General features: G+C 39.2%; 1 protein-coding gene across 15 annotated transcripts in view; it reads right to left on the bottom strand.

Moving 5' to 3' along the window:
• Positions 1 to 27,837, bottom strand: part of TUB (TUB bipartite transcription factor) — a 159,774-nt gene that overhangs the window by 37,435 nt on the left and 94,502 nt on the right. For 14 of the 15 annotated variants that reach the window (XM_068194138.1, XM_068194132.1, XM_068194134.1 and 11 more), the window contains exon 2: positions 559 to 610. In XM_068194138.1, the coding sequence (XP_068050239.1) occupies positions 559 to 610 (52 nt within the window). Of the gene's footprint in view, positions 1 to 558; positions 611 to 7,664; positions 7,721 to 27,837 lie in introns of those variants that run through there. The other variant, XM_068194135.1, reaches the window with a different exon arrangement.

Below are 27,837 nucleotides of genomic sequence, written 5' to 3'. Positions count from 1 at the left end.
TAGACATGCAGGCTGATGAAATAGTGGCAATAGAAAAGGATAAAATTAAACTCACAAGGTTTAACTATAAAAATGGCAACATTTTTTAGAAGGGGACCACAGAAATCAAAGTAAAATCAGAAACCTCAACTCCCATTAAAGCTTGATAACACAATTCCCTCAGATTTCATGTTCTGACTCCCTTGTACAAGTCATGTAGGAATGCAGTCAGAAAATAGACAACACAGCACATAGTGCCACTAAGTTACAGCCACAAGAGCTAAATCCACTGAATGAAAACTTTGTGGTTAATCTCTGTTGGCTGGTGTGACTGCTCCATCAGTGGGGTAACAAATACATTGTACAACAGCTTAAAACAAGTCCAAGGCAGTGGGAATTACTCAAACCACAGTCAGAAGACAAATTTTAATGAAAGTTAGACCTGTGAGTTAACTTCAGCCTCTACAGATCTCTCTTCTGCATCCCTCAGAGGATGCAATTTTCTATCACTTATCAGGGTTTTCATTACTCCAGGATTCAGAATTTAGGGAGCAAGAAGGTCCTCCTCCAAAATCTTACCTGTCTGTCAAGCTTCTGCTGACGCAGGCTGCTCCCCTCATCATCCAGAACACTGCAAAGACAAAGATTACCTAATTGGAACAAATTTATCACTCAAAACAACACCTAACAGCATCCAGTGGAGGATACTCTCACAGCAGTTATCCATACAAAACTCCCACTATGTTCCATGGAAGTCTGCCTGCCCTAACTGAAAAAACTTGACTTCAGAGGATTTAAATGCAGTCCACAAAAAATTGCAAAACTCTGGCTCACACAAACTTCAACAGAAATATATAAGCAGACAGCTCAAAAAGAAATGCAAAATCCACTGTCTACAGCTTGGTTTTTCCCACTCTCTTCTAATGCAAAACATCAATGCATAGAGCACTGAAATTGAAAATTTGCATATAAAGCCTAGAAAAAGGGAGGAGTGTAAGTGAACTGCTTAGCAACTCAGCAGTATTTAAAATTATGGTAGGAAAATTAACCACCTAATTTTTGCTCATCGAGAACCATAATTTATTCCTGAATATCTGAGAAGTCACACTTGTTGCCACACACTTCAACGTTTAGAGGTAGACAAGACAAACAACATTACTCAGTGCCATATTTCTCTCTAATAATTGTTGCTTGTTGGGAAATTAGTTCCTGTGCATTCAATCATTTTCATTAGTTAGATACTGAAGACTCGCATTGAAATCAAAAAGCTGTTTTTGCAAAGTACTTTAGCAAACTACTGACTAGGCTTTATTTTTCTGGCGAACAAAGGTCTCTATTGTAAGAACACTATAGTTAAACATTAAACATAGATAATTGAATCTTTTAAACAGTAATAGGTCATCCACAAGGAAAATAGTGCTATAGAACAAAAACAATAGCCTCTTACAAGGAAAATTCATTTTCTCCTACAATACACTTTTATAAAATGTTAACCCCTTCTCTTATATCACTCTTAACAATCCAAAAGAGAAAAAAAAAAAAAAAAAAAAAAGATCCAGGACAAACCTACATTCTGACCTACATACAAACCAAGAGTATTGCAATGAAAATTGCATTAAAAATGTGAATCTCATGTATTAATTCACAGTCTTTAGGAGATAGTAACACTGTAGTAGAGTTAGACAGAACAGCTAATAAAGGCATGCAGAATGCTCCCTTTCCAATGTCAGCATTATCAAGGACCTATAATTAAGCATTTCTGGTGGCATCAGCCTTTTACAATTTTTCTTAGGTTATGTGCTACAAAAGGCTGATGTTCCACAGATTAAAACTATGCTGTTCAAGTACCTCAGGTATGAAATTACTATGTCTTGTAAAAGTAATGCATTACCCATAGTCTACAACAATGATTAAAGAAAAAAAAAACCTCACATATAAAAATGTCCTGCTTTACACCAAGCATTCTTCATTTTATAAATTACAGAAGTTATAAAAGGAGGACACACATTCTTCCAATATCAGGTTTGCAGAAGAGTGTTTCACTATGACTGCAGCAGTATTAGCTGCACTGCCAGAAAGTAGAATTACCCTAATGGAGATTTTCAGCCAAACAATTGAGTAAAAGATGCTTAAGTGTAAAGTTTCAGGCTCAATGGCCTGAACAAATCCTCCTTTTTAGACAATGCTTGAAAAAAACCCAAAACCATGCAATTATGCTAACAGAGACCCCAAGAACTGCAGAGGCAGCAATGCATACACCATCCTAGCATCCATGTCCTGGCATGACACATTGCATGGAGCAGGGGGGCAGGAAAATGTCCTGTGCCTGGGTGGGAAGCCACAACAAGACAAATTCAGGTTCAGGCACAGCTCCTTTATGTCTCTTAATACCCAGCTGTAGCATGGTAAACATGGCAGTTAAAATAACACCAAACAGCAAAAACCCAGTCAGAAAATGGTGTGATTTGCATTCAGCATTCCAGAAATGCAAAGCAACTATCAGATACACCAGAGGACTGCCAAAAAAAAAATAAAACTCCATCCAAAAACTATGGATGTTGCAATGCTAAAACACCTCTCCACATTGCCCTTCTTACAGCAAGAATTTTTTTTAAGCTTCTGAATAGATGAAATCAAAGCTGAGACCAGCATACCCTGAAAACCAGATGACAATGTCATCTGGAACTTCCAGCTCCTTCCTTATCCCACTTCATATTTTATAAAGTTCTGAGTAGTTTCCCACAACCTTTTTTAGGCATGCATTAATGACAAGCCTTGCATTTAACATGCAACAAATAAAACTGAATTCCAGCTTTCTTCACTGATAGCAACATTCAGTAGAATATGGTTGCTTCAACAATCCTCTCTCCCTCCAGGATGCTGGACTGATATGAGAATGCCTTGCCCCCACCACTCCTCTTAATCCTTCACAGGATAATGTTAAAAAAGGCCTTATTACCATCATTTCTATCTATTTTAACAGTTACTCAGTTCCAGTGTCACTGGAAAGCTGCAGTTCTGTCCTTTCCTGATGTCTAATAACACTTATGCAACTCCAAATACAAAAGGGGTTCAATTTAGCCTATATATTCTGCTACAACAAACACTCCACTTTCCGACTGCACTTTGTCAGTGTTTTCTGCAGAACTGCTGGACCTTGGAGTTGCTGACCAGCAGCAAACATTTCACATTCCCCAATTTCCAACGAACAAAGTCCCCTGAAATTGGGTGATTTCCAAGCTATGCCATTAAGGGAAGTCAGCGTTTGAATATATGTATGCATAAATAAGTAATAAATAAATCATATAAGCTCTGTTTCCATAGAAATTCCATCAGGCCCTCAATCTTGCTCCCTTGAAAAACATCTGCAGAGGACTCTGAGATGAAGTGTGTAAGTGCCACTGACCCTTTTTATCACACTTCAGTGAGTCCTTGCAAAACGATTTAGCAGATCATCTCAGCACAGCATCTGGCATTCTCTTGGATGCTCCAAGGTCCAAGAGCTGAAATCAGTTCTGAATTTCTGCCTTTTATTTCTTTGGAAAACAAAATAGGATGTGAGCAGAAGCACAGCCTTTGCCTTTCCTCAAAAGAGTAGGAATCAATTGCTCATCCCTCTGGAAGGGTTTTTAACGTGGTGAGGACTCAGCCTGTCCTGCCCAGTTTTTTTGTTGCACTCTGGTCCAAATAACTGGGATGGTCAGAAACTAAAGGCCCAGTACAGCAGAAAAACTGTGACTGAAAGATGGCAGGAAATAATCTCAGAGAGAGAGGGAGAGGCTGTTAGAACAATTCTGCCTACATGTTTGATGTGATGCTAGAAAATCCCAGAAGCAGCATGAAACTCAGTCAGATTTAATAGAGAAATATAACTTTATAATTCATGAAAACTGAATTATTAAAGAGCATGCATACATATTCGCAATCTGCTCAGCATGCTGAAGTATCTTGAAGATCCAGTAAGATTAATTTTTACTCCTATTAGATCGAGGATCATGCATCTGCCTGGCATCTTGGCTATGGCTCTGACCCACTTAAAAAGCAATTTTACACTATACATAATATTGTAAACAGCCTTTCAGCTCTGCAGTAATAGTCTAGTCCAAATTCAGCTGACAAATCAGAGCTTGGATATATTTCCTTGCAGAGTCAGGAAAAAAACATCCTTCTATACAGAACTTGAACAGTCCACCCATTTAGAAGTTACTAATGCTGGGTTTAAGAAGTCAAGCCTATAGCTACCTATTGTAAAGATTCCTATCAGTTGCCTGGACCAAGGCCCAAAGAGATTTAAGTATTATCTTTAGATAGCATTATTTTTAAATTTAAATTACGGCATTTGCTTCAAACATCTCAACTCCTGTTTTTTTAAAGGGAAAAACATTTAAAGTAAAATCACATTTTAGTCAAAGTATTATTTTTTCATACCACCCTTTTAAGACACAAAATCTATTTTGCAGAAAGAGTTTCAACATTAAATTCAATTTATAGTAAGCCATGCTTACTAAAGTACTGCATGTCATAACAAAGATGAAAACAGATGAAATAAATTTAGTATTCTAAGCTTTTTATAATCTCTATTCCTTAAAAAACATTTAGAGAGAAACCCAAGACTAATCAGGTTTTAAAGATGGAACTTCATGATCACAGAAAGCTCCACACTTTACTGCTGAGATGAAGGCAGAAGATTCTGTAAGTCAGCATCTTGCTACATTTTTACTGTAATTCCACATGGGGTGATTTCAGTTAAAGTAAAATCTGAAAATACTTAATTCAAATAACACTTTTCACAGCAAGTACTTTGCCTTTGCTCTTTGAAAATGCAAACTGCTTGTATTTCATGAAGCCATTGCAAGAAAAAACAATTAAGAAGAAATGTTTCTAATTAGAATGCCCAAAATGCATGTAGTCACTGATTTTATTTAAGGGTTTTTTAAAAAGAAAAATCTGCCACAGTAAAGCAGTTCTATTGCTTCTGCCTGATGAACAAGGCAATGCTTTTTTTCCTTCCTGACACTGCTTCATACAGGAACATTTTCCATTAAAACAATTTTTTGCAAGGACAAAGGTCCAAAATCTCACCCAACACATCTCTGCAGCCCAGCACTAATTGCACCAAAAAGTACAGCTGGTCAAACAAGCAGACGCATACTACCACTCAACTTTAACAAATTGTTTAAGAAGTGTCACCCTTGCATTTCCTCTTTTTGTTGCTTTATAATATATTACTAACAGCATCACCCAAAAACTCTGTGTGAAATCAGGGATCTTTGCACAAGCAAAATGAATATATATATAGGCAGAGAAAATTCGTGAAACAAACGGTTCACATTATAAAAAGATGAAGAATTGGATAAGAAATCGTTCCTCCCATTTAGAACACTGACCCAGAAGCAAATGGAAAATTAGAGGGGGTATTTTCATCTTGAGTTTCTTCTGCCATATTGTGAGCTGCAATTCAAAAACAGTGGATGATCAAACCAGATAGAAAAAAACAAAATACACCATACCAGACTAATCCTCAAGATCACTCAGATTTTTCCATGCACTCCTGCTGTGAAGAAAGCTGCTGTGTTGCTGTGTCAAGACAAACAGGTTATGGGATCCTTAGGAGCAGAACAGACTCAAAAGAACAAGAATGGTTGTAATGTGCCATTTGAACATTATAGTCTCCAAAAACACAGGAAATAAAATTCCTGTAAAGAGATAGCACTTGGCTGACTGGATACAATCTGTCATATTCACACAATTACATGTCTCTGTAAAGTCTCTGTAGTTCCATAAAGCCCAACTGCTCTCAATAATGTTACTGTTAAGTCCTTAACAATGAGCTTTCCCGCAGCACTGATGAAATGCTACTGTAAAAGCCCATTAACAGTGTTAGGGACCTGCAGGCTGAAGTCATTCCGGGGGAATGGCACGCATTTAGGTTCTTCAAACAAGTGAAATTCAACCAACTCCTAAGCACTGAAGTCAGCAGAAATCCCCACACCTGCAAGTCCCTACATAAAACAAGGTCTGCTGTCCCACAGACTGAGCACACCAGAAGCCACTTGGGAGAACATTATTGTATCAGGCACACAGGCTAATCAAAGATTTACAAAGCACTCTAAAAGGGCTCTCCTCATGATAGGAATCATCAAGGCTTTCTGACCCTAAAGCAGCTGTTCAGTCACCTGATTTAGAGTAAAACCTGCAATCCTCTCTTTATAGTAAAATGAGTGACTGCTTTGCTAGGCCACCTAAGCCAGCAGAAGTCTGGATATTGAGGAACAACCCAAGGACATTGAATATTATTTTGCCCTTCTACTGCAAAGATCAGCAACAGCAGTGCTTGGATTTCTCCCATGCCATGTTCAGAGGGCAGAGAGGGCAACCACCTACTCTTACAGGCCACCTCTCAGTCACCACTGAACTGACCAGGAAAACACAGACACCAGGAACTCCTGGAGAAATAGAAATTACATTTCTTTAGGCAAAACTTCAGAGGAATAGTGTTTCATTGTGAATCTCACATAATAAATAAAAACATGCCAGTCCAGGAGTACAGCATCACCTCTTCTGCCTGTGCAGAAGACACTTAAAAAGACTGAAAATAATAAAGGAAAATGATAAGGAAAAAAGGCAGAAACAAGAAACAGATATTTGTAAGAGAAGTATCAGCACCAAGCCAGCCACAAAACAGAAGATGCAGAGGATCATACACTGTGCTAATGATCCAAATGGCACTGAAAGTCATGCCTGCAGGGCAGATGGTTAATAGCAGACTGCATTTGCAGTTGCACAAATAATTACAGAACCAAATGCTTTATTTTCTTCTCAAATCCTGGATGGCAAACTAGTTGAAAAATCAGCAAATTAATGAGACCTTCCTGAGAGGTTGTTGGTACTATTTGCTCCAGTAAGGTTTATCTAAATGTCCTTTGTACATTAATATTTATGACATTCATTATGTCTGGCAACGGTTCTGCAGATTAACTGAGAGCAAATGTAACAACAGGAACACATTCTTTTTTTTTTTTTTAATTCCATGTAGATAATTGTTAAGACTAACTCCAGCCAAATCCTCAGCATGGCCACACAGTCGCCAGAGATCAGGTTGGGAAAGCTAAAGCCCTGATAGAATTAAATCTGGCCAGAGATGTCAAGGACAGCAACACAAGCTTCTGTAAGTACATTGCTGAGTAAAGGAAGACAAGGGAAAATATGTATCCTCTCCAGAAGGAATTGGGAGACCTGGTTACCTGGGAACCGGAGAGGGCTGAGGTACTCAGTGACTTCTCTGACTCAGACTTCACTAGCAAGTGCTCCAGCCACACAGCCTGAGTGCAGAAGGGAAAGGCAGGGACTAGGAGAAAGAAGAACTGCTCTCCATAGGAGAAAGCCAGGTTTGAGACCATCTCAGGCACCTGGAGGTGCAGGAGTCCATGGCACCTGATGAGATGCATCTACAGGTCCTGAGGGAACTGGCAGAAGGAGTAGCTAAGCCACTACCCATCATACCTGAGATGATGTGGCAGTCCAGGGAAGTTCCTATTGAACTCAGGCACATGGAAAATGAGGAGATGATTGGTGACAGCAAACATTGTGACAGTAAGAGCAGATCCTGCCTGAAATAACTGGTGGCCTGCTGTGACAGGGCTACAGCACTGGTGGATGAGGGAAGAGACACAGACATCATCTACCTGAACTTTTGCAAAGCATTTGACACAGTCTTGCACAACATCCTTGTCTCTGAACTGCAGTGGCATGGATTTAACAGATGGAGCCCTCAGTGGATGAGGAACTATCTCGATGGTCACACTCAAAGAGACATTCATGGTCAATGGCTTGGTGTCCAAGTGGAGACCAGTTAGGAGTGACATTCCCAGGGATCAGTACTGGGACTAGTGCAGCTGTTGCTGACATGGACAATGAGATCAAGGACACCCTCAGTAAATTTGCCAACAACCCCAAGCTGTGTGGTGTGGTGACACACTGGAGGGAAGGGATGCCATCCCAAGGGACCCTGACAGGCTGGAGAGGTGGGGCTGTGTGAACCTCATGAAGTTAAACAAGGCCAAGTGCAAGGTCCTGCAGCTGGTCCAGAGCACGAGCACAGGCTGGGAGGAGAAGGGACTGAGTAGCCCTGAGGGAAGGACTTGGGGGTGATGGTTGATGAGAAGCTCAACAGGACCCAGCCATGCGAGCTCTCATCCCAGAAAGTCAAACGTGTCCTGGCTGCATCAAAAGCAGCGTGGACAGCAGGGTGAGGGAAGGGATTCTCCCACTCTCTTCAGCACTCCTGAGACCCTACCTGTGCCCAGCTCTGGGGCCCACAATATAAGAAGTATATGGACCTCTGGGAGCAAGTCCAGATGAAAGCCAAAAAGATGATCAGAGAAATGAAGCACCCTCCTATAAGGAAAGGCTAAGAGAGTTGGAGTTGTTCAGCCTGGAGAAGAGAAGGTTCGGGGGAGACCTTTTTGTGGAATTCCAGTGCCTGAAGGGAGCTACAAGAACAATGGAGAGGGATGTTTTACAAGGGCATGTAGTACAGGAAACGGGAATGGCTTCAAACAGAGAAAGAGTCAATTTAGATGGGATATTAGGGAAAACATTTTTACTGTTTGGGTGGTGGGGCACTGGCAGAGGTTGCCCAGAGAAGCTGTACATGCCCCATCCCCGGCAGTGCTCAAGGCCAGGCTGGATAGAGCTTTGAGCAACCTGGTCTAGTGGAAAGTGTCCCTATCCGTGGCAGGAGAGTTGGAACGAGATGATCTTTAAGGTTCCTTCTGACCCAAACCGTTTTATGATTCCATAACAGCATTTTGGTCTGTTTTAATTAGAACAGTTCATCAAAATAGATCTCCAGTTGTTACAACCTTAGGGGTATATGAAACCAACAGCAATTGTAGAAATCAAATCTTCTAAATGTTCTACTTAGACAAAGTTTTTGAAAAAATCATCAGAGTCAGGTAAAATATATTGTTAGATGCATTGTATTACAATTGTTAGATGTAGATGTATTACAGGATATATAAATCAAACATTGACCATTCTTGAGCAAATAACCCAAGAGACTCTCAGTGCTGAAGGGAACAGCAGGAGCTCTGCAGATAATTCAGATATGCTTTGAAGTAATGAGATGCAGCTTTGAGTAAAATCAGAACAAAACTGTAGTCATAGAAAAAAGAAACTACAGTTTAGAATCTGAAATGCCTAGGCTGACAGCTTTCAGTGAGGATGATAAGCAGCCAGGAAAAGATCTAGTGAGATGAAAAGCAAAACTATTCCCTACACACATTGCATGTTTTAAATAACTGAACTACAGGGCTGCAACTACTGCCCTGGAAAGATCAGTTGAACTAATATTTGTACAGATTCATTCTCTACAATTACGCAGAACAGAACAAGACAGCATATGGCAGTAAAATGCAGGTAATGAAAATAATCACCTACTGGAAGAGCTGGGTTATTTCTCGCTCTCCTTCAACACACACAAACTCTGAACAAAACATAAAGGAAAGAATCTATGTCCCGAAAGAGACAGGCGAATTTAATAAACATGAATAAAACACAATAGCCTTCAGGTGATCTATGCTAAAATTGCATTTAAAGTAGTTTGACAAGAAGTACCTGAAGAGGAGTAAATTGGGAAGGAAAAAAAAAAAAAGAAAAAAAGAAAAAAAAAAAAAAACACAAACCCACTGAGACCTGGAGATACACTACCTGCAATGCAGATGAATCCAGATGACAAATGACACAACTGTCAGGAAGTGCCGTTATCAAAAACATATTGCTGCCAGCCACTGGAAAGATCCAGCCCAAGCAGCCACGTTTCTCTCTCAATACCAAAACCCAGCCAGTCTCAGCTGTTAAAACAGTAAAATATATGCACAAACAAACCAAACCCCTCAATGTACAAAGCACACAACCACAACAAACAGTAAATTAAACAAGCACAGACTAGGGAAAAACATTGTCTGGATAAGGAAACTGCACTTACACATACACACATTGCAGAGCAAGAGTTCTCTGCCTGGGCCACAATGATTCTCCCATTCCATTACTACTGACCAGGTAAAAGGCATCACCCAGAACAGACCTCTGCTTTTTTGATGTGGAAAACACTGTAAGCCATTGTGATGAAGAGAAAACCTGCACAAGATGACTGCTGGCTCCCTTCCCTCCCTGTCCTATACCTGTTCTATGAAACATGGGTTTGTCCACTTGGCAGCTACTGGGCCTATTGTACATCAAACAGTACAACCTTCCAAGACAGCTGTAAAATAAGAGTAACAAACAGGTCTTAACTCCTCTTGGAAACACCTCTGTGAAGCAAGAATGAAGCCTCATAGGTACAGTAATTAACCTAGAAACAATGTTGGCCTTTTAAATAATAGCATAATAGTGAAGTGTTTAACAAACAAAACACTGATGCTAACGATAGGGTCACTGCTGCAGGTGTTCAGTGAGGCTTCTTCCTGCAGCAGGAGTGCAAACACAGGCATCAATGTGTAGATCAAACATGCTGCTGGTGAAATGGATTATATTTGAGGTAATTCACCAATGCAGCAAAGTATTAACAGATCCCACTGCCTGTGCATGTGTTTAGGAAAAAGATGGAGTTGTATTTACTGTATTTTTAAAGCAATAGTAAAATCAAGGTATCCATTTATCGAAAACATGAAGGTGAAAGAGATTACCTAGTTTACCTTTGCTGCTCTAACAGTCAAAACTGAACAAAAATACAGAAAGAATTGTAACTCTGATAGATGCTAGTGAATTGAAACAGCCAAGCTCCCTTTTCCTTTTTACAGGTGGTTTTACAGTTTCTATGGAATACAGTTTCTAAGGGAAGACATGTCATTTCATGATAAATACTAACTGTGAAACAAAATATTTTGTCACTTTCCCCCCCACACATACTATCTTTATAATCCAATCTAGTACTCTTTTGCTGGAACTGAGGAAAGCAGATTTTTCCTTTTGGTTTGACTTCTTTCTCTGTATTACCTTCTATACTAGTAGCAAATGCTGACAATCCTGGACAACATTGTCAAAGGAAAATGAGTTTGTCAGATCTCATGGATAAGTACATAGATATGGATTTCAAGACTGGCAAGATGTTGATAGCTATCAAAAATAGCAAACACCATTTGGCCTCTATTTTGTTCCCTACAATGAAAACTAAGTCATTATTTCTAAAAGCACTCTATGCAGATGAGGTATTCCATACAGCCTGATCTTTATTCCTGGGCCCTGAATCCCCAAAACCATGAATTCAATCTCATGAGAATGTTGTCACTAACTTCACATTGCATAAAAAGATGCATATGTATAAATCCCTCCAGGCTGGGGTTTTTAGTTATAAGCTCCTGAAGACAGAGGATTGTTTTCACAGTGTGCATACACAGTGCCTGCACAGAAAGAGACTCTTTCTCAGATTTTAATAAATCTTAGAAAACTATAATAATAATAAGGCTGGGATGGTGATTTTCCTCCCCTTTAGTGAGACACAGGGATTCAGTCCCAGTGACGTCTACAGCATTCAAAGATAATTTCAAAACAAGTTACATATTTAATCTTCCAATTTATCAGTTCCTGGTGTGAAGATGATCCTGTGAGTAAACAACCTGAAGAGCATTGTTGTCTACTTCAAAACTAAGCTAATCCCTTTCCTTTGCTTCTGAGTGCAACCAAGTGTGGTAAATGGAATTTATTCTCAAGACCTAAGAAGCGGCAGAAAAATTTTACAACACAGAGTTTGCTGTAGCTGTGAACCCACCTTGTTTGTGTACAGTGAAAGCAAATTTTCTAGCTCTGTTTTCACATGAGTCCTTTAAGGGCCCCTTCCAACCCTATTGGAATGCATTTCAGCTTTTCTTTCCATTTGTTACATTAAATGTTTTTCTCTACATCTGTGTGTAACTCCCAGGCAAGGGAGTTTGCTTTCTTTAGTAAAAATAACTGAGGAGAGAAAATAAACAGGAAGAGAAAAACATAACATGGGATAATACTACACAGAATCACATATCATAGGTTGTAATAGAAAAAGGAACAAGTAGTACTTTTTGACACATTTAAGGAAAAAACCTAACTTGTCCCATTCAACCCTTATTTACATACTCTGGCTATACTTAATTTAACCCCAAATATGCTGGCATGCTTTTTCTATATCAAATTGAAGAAAATATATCCCTTTTAATAGCAAAATGCACTCAGTACCTTTAAAGTACTTGGAAGTGTCACATCAAGTAACAGTCTCAGTATTCTTATGCAACACACCTCTTTTTATAGCATACTAAAATATGTACATTGCATAAAATTCAATCATCTTTGTTTTTCATAAACATCAACCATAACCATGTTCACCAATTTGAATTTATACACCTAGTTTAGCACATAAGCTTTAAGTGTTTCAAATAAATTAGTCAAATTTAAAACAGGTCAGGTATATGTTATTGCAGTATTTTTAGTTCTATTTTCACTATGAATTATCAGAATCCCAACTATACTTCTTTTTGACTACTCCGTGACCATTTTTGTTATATCTGACAACCATCTTCATCTGGTTCTCCTTAACTACCGCCAATGAAATTATCACTTAGTCTAATAATTACTCTGGATTATTCTCTCAACACTTCACAGTACATTGTGTGGTGCTACAAAAAGCTAAGTGAAAACACTTCATAGTACATTGTGTAGCAATGTAAAAATGCTAAGTGAAATGCCTTGCTACAGTGATGTATAAATGGAAAAATATCTTTAAATCATTTCATTATTAAGAATTGTGATAGCTTGAGAAAAGTGATACATTATCTGCTCTATCCAGCTTGATGTCTCAACAGAAACCAGATGAGACATTATTTCCTCATATTTAAGTATATATGCATAGATATATGTGTGTGCATATATATAAAAGAAAAACTGGAAAATTACTACTTTTTTTTTTTTAATACAGTCTGTAAAATTGTCATCATTAACTGGCATGACTCAAATGCTGGATTCTTTCAGTGTTGGGCAGTTAATTGATATAGCAATTCCTTTAAGGACACACAGTTTTGCTCTGTGAGATGTATGCAACATGCAAAAATGTGTGCTGCCAGCAAGAGACTTATGAGAAAGGCAGTGGCAGAGGAGTCAAGATAGTGCCCAGACACAGCTTCAGAGAACATTGAATCCGTGTCCCCAAAAAGCTTTGGATCTTCAGCTGAAATCTCCTCTGCAGTATGCAGCTTCTAGCTGACACAGTTACCAAATTACTGAAAAATTAAGAGCTAATGATCACAACCCAACTAATTCATATTTCTAACTGCAACTACCTTTTTCAAATTATTGTTCCGGGCTTTAAAACATTGTCACATGAATAGTCTGTGTGGTACTGCTTGAGAGCAAAGTCAGTCCCCCAGGCAAGGCATTTCAGACTCTGGAAAATCATTTTTACTTCATTTGAATCAGACTGAAAACAGGGTTTGATATATGCACAACCTAATTTTTAGGGTTCTGATCCTGAACTGACTAACATAACTTATTAATGCTGGACATAAATATTGCCATCTAGACCTGCTCAAATGGCTAAGTATTTGCAAAATAAAAGCTTATAGCACACAGAATTTTAAACACCAGAATAAATGGCTGATAAAACAACTATTCATTTTTATCTTTGCTTTCCAAACTGCTTGTCAAATATTCACCAGTGCCATCAAACAGTAACCGAGGAGGAATAATAAAAAAAAAAAAGAAAGACACTAAGGTGCTTTTTATTGTTACTTTGAAAACTCCTAAGATTTGCACAAATACATTACATGAAAAAAAAGAGCAACCTTGTCTTTGAAATAATGCACACATAAGATAATTAGATTTAAAAAGCTGTGTCAATTCTAAGTATTTGTTTTTCTTAAACTGGCAAGCAGCTGTCATTCATGACTGTAACAAAATATCCAAAAGAACTAGATCAAAAAGATGTCAGCATTTTTTCAATCTACTATTTTTTAAACTGTTTTTACTTAAGCATCCATTCTTTCCTTCACCATGTGCCAGTGGCTAAGCAAAAGGTGTACCACGTTCTATAAACTGATGGACAGCTCTCACACAAAGCCACAAGTATCCTTTGCTGTTCATATACTGCTACAGATTTTCAGTATAATATGACTTCTCAAAATAGATAAAGGACACAATACAAGCATCATATCCAAGGAATTAAGCAGTGTAATTCTCATTAAGGTTGTGCCACTAATCCCTGCACATTCTCTACTGAAAATTTATGCTAAAAATATATATTTCTAGATACTGGTAGAAATTACAGTACTCTAGAATCAGATCATAATTACACAGGATTGCAAATTCTACATTTGTTAGTTCCTAGAAACAAAATGGGTAGCCAAATCTGCAATTCCAATGGCTGCTTTCATGCTAGATACCAGATACTGCAGTTCACTTACCAATTAGCACAAAATCTCTTTTCCTTGTCTTTTTATTCTTCTTGTTCTAAGATTCCGACATGTTATCAGCCCACACAAAGACAGGGATAAGAAAAAACATGGGAAAAACCTATTGACTCTACACACTGCATAGAACAGACAAATCATCTTCTTTAAAACATAATTCAGATGTTTGAGCATAATTGGGTATCACTGGGTTTGGCAACTTTTGGAGGTAGTTTTGTGTTATTCCCTTCTCTGTTTTTTAAAGGAAGATGAACTATAGTATCACTTTGAACTTCAACTTGTGGATTCAAGGTATGGAACTTACACAAATCTCCAATATGCAATTATATTGTGACAAGTACTGCTTCCTATGTGGTTACAACTTAATAAAAAAGCTAGAAAGATAGAAAGAATAACCAGAATGTAGAATTTAGCAAATGTCACTCTTCATGTATTCAGAAAAAGTAAAAATTGTTTCCCACCCCAAATGTTTTGATCATAAAATAAAAAACAAATCTGTTTAAATGCAGTTCAGTTTCTGATTTCTAAACTGGTACAGCTTTAGAGAGCTGATGCAGCCATGCCTTTGTAGCAGATTTGTTTAAGCGTGACAGAAACAGGTCCTGAGGTAATTCAAGATATTACAGGTCTTGGATTTTGTGCTTTCCATTTTTCAACAAAGAAAACAAGACTAAGCTAATTTGTTCTCGTGTGCCATTTAAAAATGTAACTAAGCAGATCTCAGCTGAAGTAGATCAGATTAACTGCTAAAGAAAGATTGTGTTGACAAACTGCACAGAAAAATTTACCAACACCTTTTGTGGATATGTAAGGCACAGCAAAAACATACAAATCTTGCCAGGAGACTGTCTTGTGTTTAATTTGCAAAGCAAAGGCTTGGCAGAATAAGATGTAATGCATTTTTATTGAATAAAGAGCTGTTCAGGTGCTGTGACATCCGTAGCAAACCATTACAGGAAAGGGCTTCCACCAACCTTTTCATATCTTTTTAATACCTGGCTGAAGTTACCATTTTAATTATTCCATTTCACCTGGTATGATGCCTGTTAGCAACAATTACAGCAAAAGGGATGTCCACTGGGGACTGATGTGCCATGCACAGCCTTGTCTCTGGACACACTTGTAAGCCTGGTACTTCCCTCCTATGAAATATTTTCAGTTAAAAAGGGTAAAATGTGAGTAGAAATATGTGATTATCGACTTGGTTGCTGATTTCCTAGAACAGGAAGTAGATCATACCATACAACTAAAATTAAATTCAAAATATTTTGGTCTTTGTCAGAGAAGGATTAAAGTTATCTATATCTCCAATGAATGTATGTTAATGTCACATTTTGTAGAAGGCAGGGAACCTCTGGAAGTTTCAGGAAGAATTCTCATTTCTGTGGGACCTGTATAATAAAATTAGACCAGAGTACTCAAACTTCAAATTCTTTCACTGACAATTCATATAATGAAGGGGTTTTGCCTCATTTTGTAATGAAGAAAGATTTATGCATTCATAATGCCTATAATAATTTCTTCAGTTGATTAATTTCAACTAAAATTAAAGAGGGTTAATATTTCTAAATCCAACGGATTTCATAATTAAGATGGTGGCTGGATAGAGGTAAAGGCTTTAAACACTCTCTCTGTCAGAGGACGTTTTGGGGCTCAGCTCCATATATGACTAGAGCAATGAGAATCCCCATAGGGAACATTATGAAGGACAGCTATAGGAATTCTGCTATCTAAAATGCAGGGATCCCAGTCTTCATATGGATCCTAGGACCATTTCTTACAGATATATACAAGAAGATTCCTTCCAACATCAACATATTATGAAGTAAATTGACTGGGCTCATTTTTTTATGCATAGTTCTCACTAGCCCACTTTGGATTTGCCAAAGAGCAATATAAGTGAAATAAAAAAGATAATCTTATTTGGGGGAAAGAAGGGTAGAAAATAAAGCAAATATAATTCCTTCCCCAGTCTTGCTACTGAGTTTTCATCCTGGAAAAGCCACATTTCTGTATGCGCTGGGTCCCTATCAGTAACACAGAGTTAATACATCTCTGTCTTCACAATCTCTCCCAGAGTTCCACACCAAGCAGAACAGTGGAGGCAGTGAGACAAGCCTGGCAGTGCACTCCAGCACAATGCCAAGGTGCATCCAGCACACCAAGGGACCTGTCCCACTGAGCTCTTGAGCCACAGCCACACTGCAAATCACCAGGAGCATGCCAGGCAAAGGAGACAAACAAATGTGTAATCAGCGAGCATGTGTCCTCTCAGCTAGAGGAAGCTCTGGCACACAAAGCTGGAGATCTAACCATATCAGATGTAATTAAACCACTTCAGGCACTGTGGGAAGCTATTTCCAAATGCATTTAAGTAAGGCAGAAAGAATGATTTTAGCTATTGGACCATTAAAAAGGAGTGAAGCTAAGAGTCCCCTTTGGGTCTAATCAAAACATACACTGGCAGATGTTTTCTTCTCCTCTCTGATAAATACATATGACTGTGTATCTTCTGGTTTCTTTATGAATCACTAATTACCCACTCCACAGAAGGTCTAACTGATGCAGCATGTGATCACTGTTATTGGTACATTTTTCATAGCTCTAATACTTCAGTGCACAATCCATGAGTTTGTGTTTATTGCAGGATACAAGGTGAGCCATTTCAGCCTGAAGGAGCATCCACGGAATGTCACACAGCTTCATTCTGTCAGATTCAGAGGGCTACATTTTCTTGCTCACTCAGGACCTCTGCCAAAACTAGAACAGGGTAAGGAGGTTCAGCAGAATTATGGAAAGAAAGCTGGCTGGCACAAGCTAGCGAGAAATTTATAAGACAACAACAGCTTCCTGTATGAGACCCTCCAAATGTGTTTACCATTGTGGGATGGCGTTGCACACTACCAGTGCACCCGCTCTTATCTTCACTAGTGTCAAACTGGGCAGTACACAGGGTGGCTCTCTGGACTGCCAGCCCACAGCAGTGACCCCAGCAGTGACCAGAGACTGCTCACCCACCCTTCTGAAGCTCTGTGTGCTGGCAAACCAGGCTGTTCTCCAGGGAACACATCTGCTCCCCCCTCTCCCACCTGCTGATAGAAGGACCTCCTCCTGAGTTTGGAATCTACTTTAGAAAGACTGCTGCTGACAGTTCTTGGATGGCAGCAGAGACCTGGAATCCTGCTCAAATATTTATCTGCTTTATGATTATTGAAAGATTTAATTTAAGAAGAGCTGGAAGATTATAAAGAAATACTGCCACTGACTGACAAATTTAGCACAAGCCACACTATGTCCAGGCACTCTCCCAGCAGCAACATCAACTGTTCTCCCAAAACCAACATCAGCCAGCTACAGAGGACACACACAAAAAAGGAGAGAACCACAGAAACAAGGAAAACAAGCTTCCTTAAGTTTTGAGTATCATTCGAAAACAGAGGAAGGCATTTAATGATGTAAAAAGAAAACAAATGCCTTCACTTCCCAAAGTAAATAACTCAGAGATTTATTAATAATGACTCAATCACTGTTAGTTATAGACCTATTCTAATGGCACAAAAACAAAAAATAAAACCAGTATCATAACCATGTCATGAAAAATTAGCAACAAGACAGATGCCATCAAGTGCAAATTGAAAAGCAAAACCATACAGAACAACATCCTTCTGTTCACTCTTTATTGCAATATGTGCTCGTGTTTGGCACTGTTCATCCAAGACCACAGCAAATGCAGTATTGCAGAGCTGGCTATAAAATAAAACCCTTTGGGTTGAATTTTCACCCCAACACACAGAGACTTACTTTGAGGATGCTTAACAATGTCAACTGGGCATATTTACAGTCCATCACAAAATGCAGAGAAAATCTCTGCGCCCCTAATGTATCTTACTTTTTTTTTTCAGAATAAGCTTTTTCAGAATAAAATTAGTTGGTTTTGCCAAAGAACACATAAAAACTACACTGTGTTACAAGCGGTTTGTCATTTTGACTCAGCAGCACAATAGTCCTCCTCCTCCCTTCTCATTCCACCACATTAAGTATTTTCAACAGAATCTGAGCACTCCTGAAAATCCAGCCATAGACAGGTTCACAGCATTCCTTCCTTTGAAAGGCCTATACCAGCCTAAAGATAAAATACAGCTATTCTGCTTGGTTTTAAACCTTCAGTTTCAAAACCTTTATATTTTAACAGAATACAACAAGCAATAAACAGGATGGTCATTCCCAGTGAGCTCCCAGTTGCCTTACTATCTCCTTCAATTTGGTTAAAGCTTACACAATTTGATGTCATATCAATGAAAGGACAGCTTTCAGAAACTACAGCTATTGTAAGTAAAAATAATTTCCTAAGCTTTTAAAATATTTTCTTCCAAGTCTAGAGTTCACTGGATTCTCTTACCAGAAATCTTTGTATGAGAATACCAATTTATCAAATCCAAAGTTTATAAACTTAATGACCTCCACAGTTTCATAACAAATTTTGGGCCCAGCACACATCAACAAATAACTTGAAAATCCAGGCACTCATCTGAGGTATTAGAAACACCTTTCAAAGAATGAAACAAGGAGCAGAGACTTGAACACCCTGAACTTGCTTATCCCACTTTCCATCTTATGCAAAGATACCTCCACATTTTTTCCAACAGAATAATCTGGAAATCACTCTGACTCAAGGTGCACAGGATATGAGAACTTTTTTCCTTCCAATACTACTCAAGAACAAGCTACATCTTGCAAATCCTAAGGCAATTTTATTAAATTAATAAAAAACAGAGGGTGCCCAGGAACAATAACAGGAAGGAAAAAGGGAAGAAAGGAAGGACAGCAGAAAGGAAGGAAGGAAGTTAGGAAGGACTTTTAATTTCAATTAAATTTCTCCTGTGCTGGTTTTTCTTGATCTTCAAAATCTGAGAATGATATTCAAGCCCCAAGGAGGTAATTAAGAATTTTTCAAGCTGCATCAAGACTGCCAGAATACTAAAGTATATCATTATTTGAAATAGCCAACATTTAAAAGGCATCTTCCAGGATGCCTCAAACTTCTAGCAATGTTATGATCTTTTTGTTCTGATACAATGGCCCAGTTTCTCTGGGTATTAATAAAGTATTTCTTAAATAATATACCTGGCAGATCCAAGAATTATCCTAGTGTTCTGAAAAGCCAGAGCCTAGATTAGGTGGCTCATAGGTGGCTAGTGCTCTTTTAATAACCAAAACATGAATATTCTTATTTCAGACCAGATGATGATTCTACAATAAAAGTTATATTCCCATTGTGAGCTGTGCTGTGGCAGATTCCCAGCTGTAAACAAGTCCTAGCTGTAAACAATCTAACACATATACTGGAAACAATTTAAATATGGCAGTCCCCAGCTCCTCCCAGACTGAACTGCACCTTACTTGAAGGAGTGAATCACTTGTGCATTTCTGATATGACCCATTACCAGTGATCTGGAAAAGGGGATCAAGGGTTCCCTCAGTCAGTTCACAGGTGACACCAAGCTAGGTGGGGGGGTGGGGTGGGGATCTGCTGGAGAGCAGAAGGCTCTGTAGGGGGATCTGGACAGGGTGGACTGATGGGCTAAGACCAGCAGCAGGAGGTTCAACAAGGCCAAGTGCTGAGTCTTGTCCTGGGGTCACAATGAGCCCAGGCAGTGCTACAGGTGGGGGAGGAGTGGCTGGAAAACTGCCCAGTGGAAAAGAACTGGGGGAACTGCAACACAGGCTAAACATGAGCCAAGTGGCCAAGGTGGCCAATGGCATTCTGGCCTGGATCAGCAATAATGTGGCCAGCAGGACCAGGGCAGGGATTGTCCCCTGTGCTAGGTACTGGTGAGGCCACACTTTAAGTGCTGTGTCCAGTTCTGGGCCCCTCAGTTGAGAAAGGACATTGAGGAGCTGGAGCAAGTCCAGAGAAGGGAAATGGGTGCTGGTGGAGAGTCTGGAGCACAAGTCCTGTGAGGAGCAGCTGAGGGAGCTGGGGGTGTTCAGCCTGGAAAAGGCTCAGGGGACCTTACTGCTCTCCACAATTACCTGAAAGGAGGCTGTAGCCAGGTGGGGGTTAGTACCTTCTCTCAAGTAATTAGCAATAGGATGAGAGGAAACAGCCTCAGTGTTGTGCCAGGTCAGATTTAGTTGAGATATGAGGAAAAATTTCTTCACTCAAACATTTGTCAAGCCTTGGAACAGGCTGTCCAGGGAAGTGGTGGTGTCACCATCCCTGGAGGTATTTCAAGCTGTGTAGATGTAGCCCTTAGGGACATGGGTTAGTGGTGGGCTTGGAAATGTGGGGTAAATGGCTGGACTTGATGATCTTGGAGATCTTTTCTGAGCAAATGATTCAATGATTGCAGAGATGTAACAATATGCCACATGCAGAGTCACATGAGCTCTGCCTTAAGGACAAAAAAACAATGTTAATGTTATTTCTAGGGCAAATACAGAAAGTTTCTCTAAAACCTTACACTTGAATTTTTAAATCTGCAGCAACAGCCAGTGGAGCAATTTAAGATTCAATAACCTAGAAGAGTCAATTATCAAGGTCTGACTCAATGGTGTGTAGAGACACCTTTAAAGTTATTTAACATTGCTCTACAGATGCAGTGTCCCAAAAGAGGCATTATTCACCCATACAACTGAGCTTAAGTTTCAGCACAGAAGACTTGAAGCAATTCCTAGGTTTGCAAAACACTGTTTAATGGAAATTCACACTCCTGGCTTGAGTATTGGAATTTATATCTGCCAAAAATAGAGATGAATTGCAGGGTACAGTATGTGTCTTAGTCTTTTGGTTTCCACTCAACCTAATCCGAGCAGTTAGTCTAAGTCATTGTCTGGACAAGTTATCTGCTCTTTAATTTCCACGGTACATTCAATAATTTCCTCAAATTTTCAGAAGTGAGAATTGCAACGTGAGGCAATGCAATTTGTTCTTGTTGCTGTAACTGCAACCAAGTGAAAATGCTGCTGTAGTAATATGGGCTAGCAACAACCTGCTCTGAAAAAAAAAAACAGACCTGTTTTCCTTATGTTTCTTGCTGTAGCACAGGAATAACTAATGCAAATACCTAGCCTTTAACTTCATTTTGCTTTCAAACTGATACCAAATTTGAAAGACAGAACTGTTCAGATCCCTTCCCTAACTGTAGATCAAATACCAATGTATTATTTTACTTGCAAACACAATTTCCATCTTAGTCATCATTTGCACCTAATCAAGGAATTTCTTCATCTTGTAATATCTCATCTGCCGGTAGTTAGAACTGTGATTGGAATTGAAATTACCATTAAAAACTTCATGCTGTGATTTCATTACCTGTGTCAAATGAGTTACAATAATCATGAATTATGATATTCACAGGCTTGTGTTAACATGCATCACAACAGGGATCACGAGTTTTCCACTGAAATTTGCAATTCAAGATTTAATTTTCATAAACATCTGAGAATCCAAGCTAGAACTCAACTTCATGAAAGAATGACTGGGGCACTTGCTTTGTCAGAGAGCAAGATAAGTGTGTCACTCACAAGCACATTGGCATATTCATGCATTACACACCACTCGCCCTTATTTGCTCAGCTAAAACATGAGCTCAGAGAAGGGGATGGCACCAATCTAACCTCCTTCTAAGTCAGTAGAAAGGCTCTGGTGCCACCTCTTTGTGACAGCTCCCTGCAAGCAGCCACACAACTGCACAGAAGGCAGAGGGCAGCCTTACTGTCTACAGCATTCATGCTTTCAGGGGGAAGGAGCTGGTCTGAATGCACAAAATCAGCACCCAAAGCTGCAAAGTTCTTGTCCTGGCAGAAACAGTTACTCTCCTCTTCTCTGCAGGGCCTACTGCATTTCCCTGAAGGAGGAAGTGTTTTCAATTGGGTCACCATTTCTCTTTAAGGATAAAAAAATAAATAAATAAGTAATCCCTCAAGTTATTAGCAATACAAAAGTATGAAACCTACTTCTGCTGTAATCACTGAAAGGGAAAGGAAAGATATCTTTTAGTTTCTTATTAACATAAAAGAATAAAATACAAAACCATCTAAAAAGTAATTTAATTATGGAGCAAACTGTGCTTTTAATGTGTCATGAAGCTACACAACATAAACTTAAACTACAAAAATTACGTAGCCATCAAGTGTTAGATGCAACAACCTGGCATAAAATAACTATGTCAAGAACAAAAGTTTCATCTTTTATGACATGTACTCATCCAAAATAATTATTCCAGTCTTTCCACCTTCTCCTATTATTGCCTTTGTACACTCTATACACACTTCCCTGAGAGCACATTTCCTTATCTAAGTCGATATCCCCTGACTTCCCATTTTCTTAAGAACAGATATTCCAAAGAAGCTAATGATCATATGCCTGCAACAAAAATGAAAGCAAAAAAACACCCATGCCAGCAATCACCCTGAGCTTTCCATTTGCATTTTGTGCTCCTCTCTTGTACCCGCCTTCTAAACTGAAAATTTTCAAGCCTATGACTACCTTGCTGTATACCTGCATATTATTAGCATTATGTAAATGACAGCAGGGCCCACAGAAGTGTTGCACTCTCAGCTGAGACTGCTCAGAACTTGCTGGTATCATCATCGCCCTGCCATTACATCAAGATAAAAGAGATTGCAAAACTGTGGGAGAACAGTTCTTCTGTCCCTGCCACCCCCGGTGCATGACACAGACCTGTCACCAAGAAGGGCATCTCCTAGTCCCAGTTACTGGCCTTCACATACTACAGGAACAAAATGTTCAGCAGTAAGTGAGATACAAAATAAACACCAATTGTAACATCCATGCTTAAGGCATTAATCTTTGAATACACCACTGCAAACACTGAAATTAATTCTCAATAATCTACAAAATAAATAATTTCAGCTTTAAAAAAATCACAAATGTACTAACTACTTAAGTAACACAATGAGAAGTTGGGATGGATTTCTTTAAAAGCTACAAACAATAAAATACAAATTAAATAGCAAATGTTTACAGAGAAGGGTATCTTTTGCAGGCACCATACAGCTAGCAAGACAGAATTCTATTTTCATGAATAATCTCAAGGTAGGAAAGAGAACAGAAAAAGAAGCAAGAAAAGCAAGATGTAGGGAAAAATGGCAAAAAGAAATCTGTTCATCGGTGGAAAAAACAGAAAAGCATGAATTAGAAAACAAGTCATTAGTGTGAGAGGAAGAAAAATGAGGAGGAAGTGTGAAAAGAATCCAGCTCTCTAGAATGGCAATTTTTAGTTACTAGCTAAAAAGTACCACCTTCCAGAAAAACTGCTGCTTGCATGTCTAAATGGATGCCACTCCAGGGAATGTCCAAACAGCCTCAGGCATAAGAATCAAAACTGTCCGACTCAGGGAAGTACAAGAGGAGAGACGTTACATTTCATATCCACTTCCTGGCTGTGATCCAAATCTGGCACAGATGGCTTGTAAATGATTGTCACTGCCAGGAACCTGCAAATGATTGTTGCTACCAGAAACCCACTGGTCTATGAAAAAATCAGTTTTCATCTCAATCTGGCTGCTGATAAAGCAAAGGTGGTGGGGGCTGGCCATGCTCTGAGTCAACTGGTGCATCACTTACTGTCATAAAGCCCGTGCAAAGGGAGGCAAAGACCCTTCAGCCCCTTTCTTAAATCCACCTCTGGCACACTGCAAAGCACAAGACAACGAGGTTTCACACCCAGCTCTGCAGCTCTTCTCCCTTGATCCTTGTCCCATTTCCATTTAAGCCAACACCCTGCAACTTCCACGGTTTGGGATACTTATTTCCTCACCTCTCTTTTCTGCCTGGTTGATTTAGGCTACCAGCTTCGGGGTAGCAATTGCCTCTGACATCTCCCTCACACTGATGCTGGGCAAACCACCACAGCAGGAACACTCCATGCAAGAGCACGGAGTTCTATTAAGGAAGAGCTCTAACTTAAATGTTTTAAAAGCACATGACCAGGCTAATTTTATATACTGAATAGCCTGAGACAAGACAGCCTCTTTCAGAGAAGAGGACAGACACAGTGTTCGAACTCTTTTCTTTAAAAAAAGCAGCTCTTGTAAATTATCTATGCCATTCCCTACGGCAGGAGGCTGGGAGAGAGCCTGCCTGCATTGCAATGCTCTCAGTCACAAACTGCACCTTGCAGCAAGGTGAGCCCTCCACCTGCACTGCTGCCTTCACAATGCCACAAATTAAGGGTTTATAATATCCCACTACCTCAACAACATGCACAGAAACGAGTGTGGGATACCCTTGGTCTTCAAGGCCATTTTTGTTCCAGGACTTGTTTACACATCACACTCTCAGAAATCTTCTTATCTGCCCTAATTGCAATGATTCATGAATTTACAACCCAGCTGTGCTCCACAATTTTCTTCCAACTGTAATCCTTCCCTTGGCAAGTAAATAACTTGTGACTGTTTATAGCTGCAATATCAAAGCACAGCCTTAAAACTTCAGAGCAAATTCATGAAAGCTACAAAAATTGAGCATAATAAAACCTGCCACAAACAAAAATAATGTGCATTATTACCACCATCGTGTACATATCAAGACATACTGTGCCACTGCAAATGCAGGCTGTGTGATCTGCTCTCTTCAGTGTCTTCAGTGCCCTCAGTGCCAAGTGCCAAGCCCTCCCAGGGTACAGTTCATGGGGTCCCCTCTGGCCATGGCAGGTTTATTCACACAAACCAAGGCTCAGCAGCACCACACATACTTTACAGAGAACTCTGGGGACTTGCATTAAATTGATTCCTTTGTGAATTGGGTTTTTCAGCTGGTGGCGTTTAGATATTTCTCATGGAACAGGTTAGCTGGTTGTGTAAATGCTGCTTTTAAAGTTACAGGATGAAGATTTATTGTTAAAGAAGCAGCTGAAAACATAAGAACAAATAATAATAATAATGGAGACAGGGGCCTTACTGCAACTGAGTTTACTGGTACTTTCATCTTACCTAGCAGTTTTATTTGACTGCAGTTTTATAGTATGAAGAATGTCTTCACTTATTCAAGACACATCAGCATAAAATAAAAATGAGTATGTCATATTTAAGAAATGCTATAAATCAAAAATTAGTTCAAGAAAAAGATATGAAACAAAAACATACTTTTGAACAAAAAAACTGAACTCCTGTGAATTTAATGATTCCCAGACACTTCTGCATTGTATTTTCTACTGGAAACTGCTGAAGGATACCAAAGGAAAACACTACTGTGCTTGAGAACATAATTCCTCAAGAAGCTACATCTTACTCTTAACTTCCATTGCAAACCACTTTTGGGGCTGGAAGCAGCTACATGGACTGCAACTGATTTTTTTAAATTGCATTTAAACTATTTTGACTCTTTGTAATAAGGAGCAGAGACATTGTTAAAAGCAGGTACAAATTAAAGAATTCCTAGCTCATTGTACCTTGTGTGCAGCTTCATGTAAGTGCTTAATCATATCCTTAAATTTCTATCTACGATATGTGTTTCATGAAAATAAATGCAATATATTTACTTTTTAAAAACAGCTTCCCAATTATTTTTCATAAAGTTAGTGAAATGAAATCTCATCCTATGACCATTAACGTTTCAAAAGCAGAATACTTGAGGATGAAAAGACATAAGGGCAAAACACTGAAATCACAAACTCACAAATAATATGAACCTTTTATTGACCTCAGCATGAGCTAGCACTGACACTGAAAAAATTGCCTATTTTTTGTTAATTCACTCAAAATGGTCTCAGCATCTTAAAAAGGAAAGTGTAAGTTTGCGAGTTGTGGACACGCAGGTGGACTGCTTAATGAATTGTACATGACACATGTGGAACTGACTCCCTCTGGCTCATTTCACTTGAAAGGAAAAATATGACATTTTACTAGTGGAAATACAAGCCTTCTCTGCTTGAGTTAATTAATATATATAGCTGCACATATGTTCCAGTGCCAGAAGGATGCATCTTTCCAGACTTCAGCATGCCCAGCAGCCTATGCTCTGTCTCCCACAAAAGCAGCAGTGATACTCTTGGCTGTCACATGCCACCCAGACCATAAAGAAGGTGCTAAACCTCCCTCTGGGTTCTGAGAGTCAGCAACCACTGAACCACAGTAAACAAGAATGTGAAGCAAGAGGGCAGATAAGCATGGGGCATTTTGCTCTCAGAGAGAAGATGATATGTTCCAAGAGGTGCACATCAGGTCTCTCCTTCTCCTTGTATATTTCACTCCCTCGAAATGGTACTTTGACCTAATTTACTCATACAGTGCTTTCATCTGTAAACTCAGTCACACATGCATTCAGAAACCACTGCTTCCTGGGCATGTATGTGTTAGGGGATCTTGGAAGATGCTTTACACACACAAGTCCAATTAAATTTGCAACAATATTCCTCAAACTCAAAAATTACCTCTGAAGACTGAAAAATAAGTCAGCTTCTTGAGAGAACACTGTTAGAAGCCTAAATAAAGACACTTCAGAGCAGAACTGTGGTTTGGCTGCCTTTTGGTTTCAAGCAGTCCTCAGCAGTTTCTGACCATAAACACATCATTAACATTCAAGAATAACATTATATAAGAAAAGATATGAGTATCATCAAATCTGTGTTTCTCTGAGATTTGCTGCTTTGTCTCCCTTTGTTTGTGCTGCACTGAGCAAAAATAGAAATGTTTTACTTCCTTCTTTGAGGCCACTGCTATAAAATCCCTCAGCAAAGTTTTGGCATTGGCCTCTGCAGAGCCTTGTGTACAGTGAGAGAACAGAGAAACTCTTCCACTGCTGCTGGGATGAGCCATGGACAGCTGTTCCTCTGGTATTTCTGTCCTCATTACAAGGCTTCAAATTGCATCAGAATGCATCCAGTAGACATTTTTGAAGCCTTATTGCCAATTCCTTACATCTTTTCAAAATGCATGGGCTGAAAGTGCTATTGCTGAGAGAGTGGCAATATTCTTAGATTCATTGTAATCATGCTTCTTTCTTTCTAATTCTTCTACTGATTTGAACTATGATGTGCACATATCAAAATAGGAAATTTCCACTTGTGCAGTTATCTTAGGGTTTTTCTCTGTATTAAGGAGTGATGTATTTGTGTTCACGATGCATTTGTTGTGGCATATGTCTGCTACAAACACTGTCAATAAGAATGTGGCAAACTACAACTGACCTGCTTAAGCAGCTGCCCTTCTTTTAAAATGCACTCTGAATATATTTTTAATTCCAACAAAAATAAAAGGTTTATCACAGAATCCACTAGGTTGGAATAGACCGCTGAAATCATTGAATCCAACCTATGACTGAATACTGTCGTGTTAATCAGACCATGGCACTGAGTGCCACATCCAGTCGTTCCTTAAACACCTCCAGGGACGGTGACTCCACCACCCCCGCCCCGGGCAGCTCATTCCGAGACCCAATCATCCTTTTTGTGAAGAACTT

The sequence above is a fragment of the Anomalospiza imberbis genome, chromosome 6 (assembly GCF_031753505.1).
Source record: "Anomalospiza imberbis isolate Cuckoo-Finch-1a 21T00152 chromosome 6, ASM3175350v1, whole genome shotgun sequence".
Classification (NCBI taxonomy): Eukaryota; Metazoa; Chordata; class Aves; order Passeriformes; family Viduidae; genus Anomalospiza; species Anomalospiza imberbis.
This window is presented reverse-complemented; position numbering and strand designations above follow the sequence as displayed.